The sequence below is a fragment of the Amblyomma mixtum genome, chromosome 5, assembly GCF_055824585.1.
Source record: "Amblyomma mixtum isolate Tamu chromosome 5, ASM5582458v1, whole genome shotgun sequence".
Lineage (NCBI taxonomy): Eukaryota > Metazoa > Arthropoda > Arachnida > Ixodida > Ixodidae > Amblyomma > Amblyomma mixtum.
Genome location: NC_143016.1, coordinates 51,327,260 through 51,339,746, shown reverse-complemented (window position 1 = coordinate 51,339,746; position 12,487 = coordinate 51,327,260). Strand labels below are relative to the sequence as shown.

Here is a 12,487-nt window from a genome sequence, read left to right as displayed (position 1 = left end):
TTAGGCGCTCTTGGCGCGGCCCAGGGTGTAGGTGAGGGGAGCGTGGGCGATGATTGGGGTCACGTGCTGGGCGGTGGCGTAGGAGATGGGGGCGGCGTGGACGGCGAAGGGAGCGGCGTGGACGACTGGGGTGGCGGCCTGGAGGACGACTGGCTTCGGGGCCTCGACCTTGACCTCAACGGGCTTGGCCACGACGGCGGCGGCTGGGGCTGGGGCGACCTCGATGGGGTTGGCGATGTACTGGGCATCGGCTGGGTTGGAGGTCTTGGTTCCTGGCTCGTTGGTCTCGACAACGACGTGGAAGCCGTCAGCGTCAGCGGTGTACTTGACGGTACGGGTCACGCCGTTGGGGTCGACGTAGCTGTAGGAGCCAACCTTGTTGTTGTTCTCGTCACCGGTCTCCTGCTGGCTGATGCGGGTGCCGAACTCGTCGGTGTTGTCGTAGCTGAAGCTGTAGGGCTGTGGTGGCTGGGGAGGGCGGCAAGAAGCAAAGAAAGCGGTCACAGCCCCGTTCTTTCCTACACGACACGATAACTCTAAAACAAGAAATAAAGCTAGCAGAAAACTGTGATATCATTATCTTTTTGTCTTCGCATTTTCTGTTCTTGTGTGTGCGTGTCTTTATGAGAGGAAAGAAATATAAACGAACCCGACACTGGTTCACTCATGTGACTAGTTAGATCTTCTCGTCTCTCTCAGATCGAAGCAGTATTATTAGTGAATCAGGAGATTTGATGGAGAATGTGAAGTGTTCAGCGGTTGCATTACAATGACAATAATTTCCTAATCAGCGAATGATTTCTGAGAAAAAGAAGGTAATGGACTTCATGTGCTGAGCAAAAGTCACGTTGAAGATAAACAAATTGCACTTCATAGCTGTGACTGCGCTCACTATATAAGACGCGTCAGATAATGGACCACGGTCTCTCAGACACAGGGAATTGTTTTCGCTTGTATTTATTACAACAGCTGCACACTGCATCTACATTTACACCTCCAAAATTTCCACAGTCGGTCGTTGCGGCACCTCGGGCAGAGTAGTTAGCCAGAAAAGACATTGCAAAAATATTTTTCCGCTCAACCTGCTCCACTTCCGAGCCTTGCGACCCAACTTCAGTGAAAGGTTGCTGGCGTGTGCTGTGTAAGCTGTTTACATACGAAGAGCTTAGCGTGAAGTTTAGAGTATCGCTGGTTAATTCCCTTTCTCCACGCGAAGCCTTGTCTTGTGCAGGCATGTATACCTCTGAGAACTTCCTCCGTTTCGAGAAGCTCGCGGCATTGCAGTAGACCTGTTCTCTTACGTTATCCGGGAGGCAAAGATGGTGGCATCTTGGCCGTCGGCCGTGGGATTAGCTCCCAGAGAGCACGCAATCCTGTGCTTCTTCATTCCGTTCTGGCATTTAAATGGTCCGGCAGTCTAGACACGCAGGGCACGTAGGGCCGACCGCCAGCTTTTCTTTTTTGTCGCGAGCCAGCTGCTTATAGTGCTTTGCGGTTTTCCCTGGAGATTTCACGCGAGAAAAAAAAAATCCAGACCAAAGCGCACTCACAGATGTGCTCGTCGCGGGTCTACTCCGCAAGCCGGTTTTTCTTCATGCGATGTTAATCACGTCTTTCTATTCTTCATTTGATTTGAGTCAGAGCTTTTTCTGTTGATTAAGATGATATTTTTCTTGGCTAAGACTAACTTATGCTGCCTTTTTTCCCCTGCTTAGGCAAACGAAGCAAACAGGCTTCAGTTTTGAGCGGTGGAACGATACTGCACATGACTTAAAATATAAAAAGGAATTGCTGATAAAAATTGTACGAATGCAAACTAGCGCTGAAAATTTCGCACCATTATCGAACAGGCGACACATTTCGAATAACGTATCATATCAAACCGGCTACAAAAGCCGTGTTCCGCAAGCCAAATGGAAATTAAAAACAAAGCTTTTTCATTCCCTGCTTCCTTGATATAGGGACATTTTCCTCAATGAGGAATGAAGGCAACGCGTGGCTCATTTAGGTGGTTTCCGTTTTCACTTTGGGTCATTCCTTCATTATGGACGTTGAAAACATGGCGTGCAAACTCCCCTGAATGCTGTTGGTATTACTCTGTGGCAGTTTCCATCCGTCTGGTTGTACTTTATTCATCTGATAATTCAGTATGCCATATCAGTGTGCTAATTTTCATGTGTAATATTGCTCTTGTATTACGCAGTTGTCTGTACTCAGGCACAAGTACTGCCGTTTGTCGCGTTCCTTAAGGTATTTTTTAAGAGCAGGCCTTTAATAAAAAAAGGAAAAATAAACCGAGGTTCTTATTCCACGTGTGCACGGAAAAAATGTTCCACCTCAATGCCAGGCGACTGCAGTTTTTCTTTTCAAGTGAGCGTATTTTGAGTGATAATTCAAACAAGGCCTCTATTTTGGACAATTATATTACGGTTCATTAAGTGATATTAAACAATTCAGCTATATCTACATTATTATTTCACAAAATATGGAGAATTAAAACATTTAGATATTGAAAATCGGCGCTTCGGCAATGCTATACGACTACGTAAATATTGTTTTTCTCCTCTCATCCTTCATATCAGATTTATTCAAGCAATATTTATGCAACTTTTCAGTTTGAAACAAGCGTGATAAAATAGATAAACAATAGCAATTCTTTAGAGATCTTAGTAGTCACTACTAGCTTTCATGGTTAAACTGTACTCTTCTATGGCTTTAAAGAATGCAACATGCTCGACGCACTTGCATGTGGTTGAAAATACGCTATAGACCAAGTTTTATAAAAAATATCGATCAGGCTTCATAACGGTTATTGAGCATGGCTAAAACTTTTAATTTTACTATCGCTGTAAAAACTGTTATCCTGCTTCATAATGCATCCAGACGGGTTGCTTAATGTATTGCGGTGTGTTCGCCAGAAGGGCTGTCCAAAACTTTGAAGCTTTCTACGATGCGTAGCACCGCCAAATAAAAGAGAAAATACACAGTTTTTTTCTCTTGTGGCTTTGTCTGTAAACAAAATGTTTAAGTGAGGTACTTACGCCCTCCAGGCTGTCCTGCTGGGCAGCAGCGTAGGCGACGAGGCAGAAGAGAAGGATCTGAAACGAAGTGAAACAAGAGGCATCTCGTTAATGCACGTGGCGGACGCTCGTTCCTCTCGGTGAAGATCTACTCTGCGATGCTTCAAACCGGCTCCGATCACCAGTGGACTATCAAACTCGGCGACGAATACGAAAGCTGGCACCTTGGTGTACATTGTGGCTGGCTGGTTGGTTCCCTTGCCGGAGTGGTCAAATGAACTGGCGGCCTGGTGTCGGAGGCAGGAGCCTTATATACTAGTCTCGACTCATTCCGCTGTCATCACGCGCTCCGCTGATACGAGTCTCTTCGGTATTCCCGGCAGGTCGCGCTCGTACGGCGCGCCCAGGCCTGCCACTCTTGACAGCTTTCTCCTCGCACTGCATTAAGCGGAGGAGAGACAATATCTCCACTGTGGGGGAGGGTGGGATGCGACCTGCACTGCGACACAGCGTCTGCAGGAAAAACGGCGTATTGAAAAATAATAAAAAAAAATCTTCTAGTAGAGGACCTATGCGATTTCTCCACTTTCTTTTCCTTTTACCTCAAGTGTTGCCGACCTCGCTACCGTTCTTATTTTCCTCGAAACTAATGCTATTTAATATTCACGCAACTGTATTTTTATAGGCCGCCGTATCTGAGGTAGCAAACTAATGAATTCACGCATCAAAGGCGTTTATTTCTGCATGCCATTCCTGAGAGCCCAGTATTTCCCTGTGAGCTGCTTAAGAAAATCGGAGGGAAGGAATCACTGGAATGCGCTTTCTTCACACCGACGCCTGTGTCAAGGATTAAAAGAATATCAGGCTCGCCATTTTTACCAATAATCTGGAATGCTTGAATGCCCAGGGGTGATGATCGAAATGCGCCATGGGATTAAGCAGGTAACTTTAAAAGGTGCAGTGAACTGGCATGGCCCGAAAAACTTTTCTGTTAGAAAACTTTTGGCAGGTTAAAAGACAGCAATCGCTTTATAAGGTTTAGCAGTGTCATTGCCATCAACTTTAAGAACGTTTTCAGTGTACGATAAAAAGAGTACCCATAATATCTTTTGGCATGCTAAAAAAGTAAGTTTTTGTTTATAAATTACACTGACGATTCACTTAATCAGTCAATACCATTTTAATCATTAAGTGTAAAACTCATATGATTGAAGTTGTCTATAAGCTATCAACTAAAAAAAAACTTCGACGTTTATTTCTTTGTCGCCTACGAGAAGCAACTAATTTCTCCGACGCAACTGCAGAACGCTCTCTTCCAGCTAAAAGCTGTCACAAAAAACTGACAACGACTATGAATAAACCATGATCACTGTAACAAATGAAGGCCCGATGCTTTTCTCTATCTATCCAAAAATGAAATATCATGTTAGAAAGTCAGATTTGCATAGTTGGTTAATACATCGCAAAATACCAAGTGCAAAGTTAAATTTACAGGAAATGTTGATTTGGCCGAAACCTTAGCTTGCGAAGTTGCAACAGTGGCTTGTTTCTTTATATGTGACAAACGTTGTACTTGAATACACGATGCTTTTAAGTTGAACACACGTACAGAGAAGACAGCTGTACGGGACAACTTCCCGAGACGAAGTACTGTGAAGCTGTCCTGTGTAGCTGTATTTCTTTGTATTGCTTGTTTTATTACGAAAAAAAAATACCGCATTCATTCATGATATTTCGCACTTTAGGCCCTCTGTAATGACCCCTTTCTGTGAATTAACGCGCTTAGTATAAGATAAGCACAAACAGTTGAGAGCTTTGTTATCATATATTGACATCCTATCAAACGGAATTTCCCTTTGCCACCTGATCTTCACTGATTCAAAATATTCAGCTAATGTCAAACAGATGAACGTGTTTCAACTTTCCTGATCACGAACGTTAAGTCGTTTAACTCTTCAAAAAATACATTTTGATGTGCCGATTTCTTAGTGTTTACTTAAAACCACTATACCGGCGCGGTAAGCTGGATAGACGCTAGGGATCCAGTATTGAAGAAAGTGCTGCACACAAGACAGAACGAAGTAGGAAGGAGCGGTACTTTAGGCAACTCCCTCTGGTGACTAATAAAAAGGCCTGACTTTTATCTATACTGATACTAGGCCACCCGCCCACATGTCATCGCCCTCGGCGCCACGCTTATCGTAGTCACACGCGTAGACCACCGACATGAATAAGGAATCGAAGTGGAATTGTTGTTGCTAATTATATCAATGCACAGCTATACAGTTTTTCCACTAAACACCGAGAAATCTCTCGACCACTAACTAGGATGGGGTGCATCAAGCCATGGGGTGCACCAAGACGACAGAATGACCAAGAGTTTGACGGCATAGAACTCAGACGGTTCCGAACAACACTTCGAGAGAACACTTCTAACACCTAGATATTAAAACGTGCACAAAAAAGACTGTAGAATGCTAGTTTTTCGCTGCGGTCGCATAGATTTTGGGGGGAAAAATCAGCCCATTAGGAGTAGAGATCTTGGAAAGGATTTTACTCCGGTCTTTACTTGAATGAAGCTGTACCAATGGAAACCATAGTGGTGTCGGAGCTAGCTTAGGGAGATTAACAGTTTATGCATCTGACCATACTGCACTGGGACCAAACAGACGCCGGCGAAATTTCGGAGCTCGAAATGGGTAAGACATTCGTAGTATTCATCAGCTGTAACCGCAAAAGCTGTAATTCATATTTAACTTACAGGGGTACAAGTGCTAGTTTTAATGACGAAGCAGTGAACATCATTGCTGCCCCCTAGCTGCAAATACCAGACGGACAAAGAGCATTCAGGAAAAATGTTCATCTATAACGGCATTGCGACACGGCAACCTTCGAATGTTCCTATGACACAAAGATTTGCTAAGACTCTTTACGCTTATGGCAAGGTTAAGCTTTCGCATTGGTTTATTCTTTGCCTCTCCATCGCCTCCATCGAAATCTGACTGCCGCGGCTAGGATAGAACCCGCGTCGATGGGGTCGGCAGCCGAGTGCCATAACCACTGAGTCACCAGTATTTTTATTGTAATCGCCATATATATATATATGAAAGAAGCCAACAGCCACAGAAACCAAGGGGCACAGGGGATTTTTTTTTTATTTATTTTATTTTATGGTGTTGATCAATTTAGAATATTACTGAATATGTTATCGCCTAAAGCTAATTGATCAGAAAAGCAGAAGAAAAAACAACCACATGCCGCCGGTGGGATCCGAACCCACGACCTCCGAATTCGGAGGTCATCACTTCATCACTGGTTTTAATTTTTTGTTTCATGCTGTCATGCTTAGCGAAACTTGGTGCAGGGATGACCGCGAGCTGCCCAATTTTCCGTCCTACCAGTCATACAGTGTGAATCGAACAAATCGTCGGGGCGGTGGTGTAATGCTGTTGTTAAGAGAACATGCGAACAGCGAGTTGCTTTCCGACTTTTGTATCTGCTGTGATGATTTTGAAATTGTAGCAGCTTGCGTGAATGACTATACGTTTTCTGTATGCTACAGACCACCATATGGAAACCTTTCTAGCTTCTTTTCTTTTTAATAACAGCTGTTGTCATTTACTTCAGAAACTGGTAATTACTTGGTGTCTGCCGGGGATTAATAAAAAAAAAAAATTCAATATTGACCTGTTGACCATCCCTGCACCGCAAAAGGCCATGCTAACCATTTTAACCTCAGACGGATACAACCGAAAGCGAAACACTGCTTGATATGTTTATCACAAATGCCGATTCTACAAACGCTGCTAGTGGTGTAATATCATACGACCTAAGTGACCATTTTCCAATATTTTTTCTGTTAAGAAAGCATAATCTTATAGCGAACAAAAATCATCAGTACGTCTCCCTTCAGACCATTACACAGACTGGTTTATATGGTTTAGGGCGTTACAGCGTTGTGGTATTAAGGCAATTCTAGAAACAGATAACGTAGAAATCACGTACAGCAAGCTTATTGATGAGATATCTCGAATATACAAGCGCCATTTCCCGGAACAGAAGTTTAGACTGGGTAAAAAAATAAGAAAACCATGGATAACACCCGAATTGTTAAAACAAATAAATTGTAAAAATGCGCTCTACCACAAGTTTATTCGGACCAAGGATACAAGCGTAATAAAGGAATATAAATCATTTAGAAACCAACTGAACAGAAAATTAACAGTGCATAAAAAATTCTATTTACATGACCAATTTGACAGCTGCTCGAATAAACCTGATATTTTATGGCAGAAGCTAAATACCCTCTTGAATCGTCGCAGGTCATCTCCGCGTGTAGAAAAGCTACTTCTTGGTGGCAAAGAAATATCGGGGAGTGCTCTAGCGAATAAGTTTAACGATTATTTTGTGGGCTACTCCAATAGTTGTGCGTCGACTGATATTTCGACATTACTGCCTGATGGAAATCAATTTTCACTTTTTTTTTCGCCCTTTTACGCAACTTGAGGTACAGTCAGTTTTCCTTTTACTCAAAAATAGCTTAAGTTGCTACGTAGAAGGCATGCAGGTCAGGCCAATCAAGTATATGCTCGATATTCTTTCTCCATATCTCACTTGTATTTTTAATATGTCTTTGGCGAGCGCTATCTTTCCGAGGAGGATGCAGATTGCAAGAGTTTCGGTCCTGTTTAAGACAGGGGACTTAAACGATAACAAAAATTACCGGCCTATTTCCATTTTACCGGTGCTATCTAAGGGATTAGAGAAGCTAACACATATGCAAATGTTTAATTTTTCAATAAGCATAATCTTATTTCCTCTGCCCAGTTTGGATTTAGAAAACGCCGATCGACGGATTTAGCAGTACTTGAGCAAAAATAATTTTTTCTGTCACAGTTTGACAACAAGAATTTTGTGCTCGGCCTTTACATCGATTTCACTGAAGCATTTGATTGCATCCAGCGTTCCATATTACTTGAAAAGCTTGAGACTTACGGCGTTCGAGGACACAGTCAAAATCTCATAAAATCGTACCTAGATCATCGTCATCAATATGTACAAATAAAGAACTGCCGTTCAGATTTGAAACAAACCAACAGAGGTGTTCCTCAAGGCAGTATTCTTGGCCCGTTCCTTTTCATAGTCTATATATATGACAGTTCATATCTACAGAGATGCAAAATACATTTTATACGCTGATGACGCTAGTATATTTTTTTCATCACCTGAACCTAGTAGCCTTCAGAATGCAGCCAACTCTGCTCTAAGCTCTCTTCATAAATGGTCCGCAGCAAACAGTCTACAAATTAATACAAAGAAGACAAAAGCCGTAATTTTAAGGCCGAAATCGAAGCAAATGAACAGCAGTCTCATCACCCTTCTTTAGAAAACGAAAAAATCCAAATAGAGAATAGTGTTAAAATAATTGGAGTTTTCTTCACACAGAATATGCTTTGGAATGCGCACATTGAATCTGTTTCAGGGAAGCTATCCCGTGTTTTTGGTAAGACGGCGTGACACAGAGCTATATTACCTTTCAATATAAAGCTTCTTATTTACAATACTCGCTTTCTTTCTTCTTTATATTATCGTGTATTGGTATGGGGTACCACGACACGTACAAATCTTGAAAGAGCCGTCGCGGTGGCGCAGTGGCTATGGTGCTCGGCTGCTGACCCGAAAGACGAGGGTTCGATCCCGGCCGCGGCGGTCGAATTTCGATGGAGGCGAAATTCCAGAGGCCCGTGTAATGTGCGATGTCAGTGCACGTTAAAGAACCCCAGGTGGTCGAAATTTCCGGAGCCCTCCACTACGGCGTCTCTCATAGTCTTAGTCGCTTTGGGACGTTAAACCCCATATACCAAACCAAATTTTGAAAGAATACATATACTGCAAAAAAAAATTGTTCGAGCATTTTTTAATGTACCGTATAATTCTCATACTTCAGAGCTATTTTCGAGAGTTTGTCTTATCAGTTCCCGATCAAAGAATTTTAATTCCTTATCCAGTAAAGCTACTGATAGAGCACCCAGGCAACCAGGTACATATATAACATATATAACAGTTTCCCTCACCACGACAATCTCTCGAGTCAGCTAATTCCTTACTACATAGTCAAGAAACTCTTAAAGAAGTGACTGCACCCTGTTCACGAACTACAATCTCCTGCTATGTGTCCATGACTGCCTTGTCCTATGTTGCGATAATGTTCGGAAAATAGGGCGACCACGATCAAATCTAGCTGAAGTCCTGCCTGTGTGCATTCCTTTTTATGGTTTGTCTTTTGTGTGCGCAAATATATCCGAAAGTATGAAGTACTAACCCGCCCAAAATGAAACACATCTATTGTACTCTGTGGTTTTGTCCTGCTGGTGAATTTTTCTTCCCTTACATTCTGTGCATTTCTTGTTTTTGTCTGTCATCGGCCAGCACTGCCTTTCGAAGAGTGGTTACCAACCCAATCCGCGCAGCAACAAACCTTGCTCGAATTCTCTTACAAGTTCTTTCTAATATAAACAAACTTTTCCGCTCCCCTATACGAGTGCTGTGCTTGGAAGTGACTTTAGGCACATAAGTAAATCATGACCTGAAAGGTAAGAGCCCCATATCTAGTACAGTTATTATTGTTTTTCGGGATACTTACCAATTTTACAACATGAAGATGCTAGGGTTGGCCTTTCGTGTAAAATATTATATGAAAATCTCCCAGCTATCGACTGTTGAAGGTGATCAAGGTGCCCGGTTTACACAATTTGTGTGCGTGGACTATTGCGTCTTTTGCGAGGTTAGTGTCTGGGTTGAGATTAGCATTTCCCTCCCTACTTTTTCTCACTGCAGCTGGATGTATGTACATTTTGAGTGCCAATTTGATTTTACATTTCTTTTCCCCATTATATATGCACACTCAAACGTCGTAACTCAACTAGAACACGCAATCAAATTTTACGGTGTGCAGTTTTTGAAGCTGAACGGGTGCTGAAGAGATTAGAAGAGGTTTCTTAGGGACAGAATTTTTGTCACCGAAAACAGCGCTTCGTTTTTCTTTTACTCCTTAAAGCATAAACCGTTGATTAAACGCTGAACTTTCTTCTTTTGGGGCACAGTCACTGGTAATAAAAATGTAAAGACGCCGTGGCCTACATGTGAACTTATGAGGAAAGTATCATGATTCTGCGAGCAGCATTCTGATCAGCTTGAACTGGGTTTAACGTTGCATGATAAGTGCTGAAAAAAATTCGCCGCAGCTGCCAAAGCCTACAGGACAATTCGCTGTGAAGTAAAAAATTACCATGAATTTTCTTAAAGCAATATGTCACATGGTCTGTGCATCTTCTATGGGCTTCTTTCGGGCTGCTGAGGAATTGCGATGACAAGAGTCTTCATATTATATTTGAGCCCCAGACAGATACAACAGATCTGGTGCGGAGGATACATTTACTAACGGTACTAATAGAGAAACCTTCGAATACATCTTGGGATTTTTTTTTCGTTGCAATGGTTAGTACTTAATTTGAGAACTGAGCAGTAGTCTCTTTAAAGACTCGAATAGCTTACAATTATACACAGAACAGCTTTATTGTCAGTAAAGAAATAAGCACATCTTGTTAAAATTTGTCTGTTTCGTTAATGCTATTTGCCGGTTTTAGATTGGCCTGTTGCCATAAAGCGTTGCCTTGTAGCCGTTCATAAAGCCTGAAATTTTCTAGCGTGCTATGAGAAGCGTAAAAGTAAGCCTTTAACCTTCAGTACAAAGGTCATTGAGAATCATAGTTGTCACATATATACCTTACAAAGGTTGCCGACATCATCTACCTGGTCGTTTTCTTTTAGCAATATGTTATTTTTATTGATTTCATCAATGATTTATTCCTTATATGTTTTCTTTTAGGCGAATATTAGACGACACCTTTCAGCTCTGGGAACACTGTGATCCGGCTTCCATGCCATTTGCTGTGGGAAATTGAGTACAACTATACATATCAGGATATTCAAGGTGAGGCGCCTGTTACAGAAAACATAGAGTTTCTGGCACACTTTTTCTGTATACTAAATGTTTCTTGAAAGGTGCCTGAAAATACTCGTTTCACTATATTAAGAGTGCGCGCCACATTCGCTTGTCTGTCGAACGCACAACCGCACCGCATGCAAGACTTATGCTTCCGTTATAAAAGCACAACTACTAATACAACGCCTTTAGTTTTCGTAGTCATATCTTGTGCGCCCGGCTAGGCTTTCTTGCCGGCAAATCCAACTCGTAATAGTTGGCCAAATGGAAAGGAAAAGTTTACCGCCGCATGACCACCACATGAGCGCCGCCAGCAGCGCCAAGGCGGTCTGCAAGGTTGCCATTTGTGCACAGCTCCTCGTTGTGCACAAATGGTAGTTATGTTCGCTTTCCGTAGAAACTTGAATCGGTTGCCCCCGATTCTCCGCGTCTTGCCAACTGCTGTTATTTGCACAGTGCAAAATTGCAAGCCCGTTTCTATTTGTGCTTCCGTTTTCTCGGAGCTTCTCTGTTTATCACTGCACGCGTCGAACACGCGATGCAAGCCGGAATAATTGGGACCACAAAATCTGTCGGGTCTCCACTGTAGCCGCTTCAAATACAATATCGAATATTCCGGAAGCTCTTCAACTGGAAGCGTTTTGCGGACTCTCTGTCGTCATCACAGGTCTGATTCTTTTGACTCAGAAAAAAAAAAGCTTTATAATGTTCCCATCTGCGCGAAGATGCACGGCCTTGGTTCCTATTGCTATTCAATTTCTGTAGCAAAGGCCTCATCTTGTATTGAAGGCCGAAGACCATTGTCTTAACGAAAGAAAGTGATAACATGTCATCGGCCGCAAAAACTAGTCGTAAATTTGAGTAAATGAGCGGAAACTGAAATGAGCTAAAAACCTATGGTGATTTTGGTAACCCGCGCTGGTCGGCGAAGAAGACTAATAGCAACTCTTCATTCGACTGCAACAGCAAATTTTCATCTAACATCAAAGTAAAGAAAGATTCACTTGACAAAATTTCTATTTATGAACATTAATTGCGCAACACACCGAAGCACTGAAGTTAACGCCCCGGATGATGACCACTGGCTTATTCAAAACACGCCTGCAAGCAGCGACGTCTGTATAGACGGCGATAAGCCGGGTCAATGACCCATGAAAAGCCGGCAGGTGGGGAGAGATAAATTATGCGGGATGTGTCACTTAAAAGTAATCTGGAGATTGATGTAAAAAACTAATCTAAAAGGAACGCCGCGTCCTCCACTATTTAACTGAGAGCACTTGAGAGTCAGTTGGCCTAGACTGCAGTAATTTTGTAACCCTGCCTATCCAACTAAATAATTAAGGCTAATTAGACAACTACTGAACTCTTGGGCTTCAGGAACAAAATGCCAAAAGGAAGGCTGTGATTACCCTGGAAACCAAAACGGCTACAGTGCTTAAACTAAGTTGGACTCATGTGCCAT

The 12,487-nt window shown here is 42.5% G+C and overlaps 1 protein-coding gene across 1 annotated transcript; it reads right to left on the bottom strand.

Annotated features, from left to right (window-relative positions):
• LOC149342124 (cuticle protein 16.8-like) lies at nucleotides 1-3,256 on the bottom strand. Its single transcript, XM_089542109.1, has 3 exons — nucleotides 3,245-3,256; nucleotides 3,042-3,098; nucleotides 1-468 (listed from the first exon to the last, which is right to left on the bottom strand). The coding sequence occupies exons 1-3, from the start codon at nucleotides 3,254-3,256 to the stop codon at nucleotides 1-3; spliced, it is 537 nt and encodes a 178-aa protein (XP_089398235.1).
• Nucleotides 3,257-12,487: the final 9,231 nt, after the last annotated feature.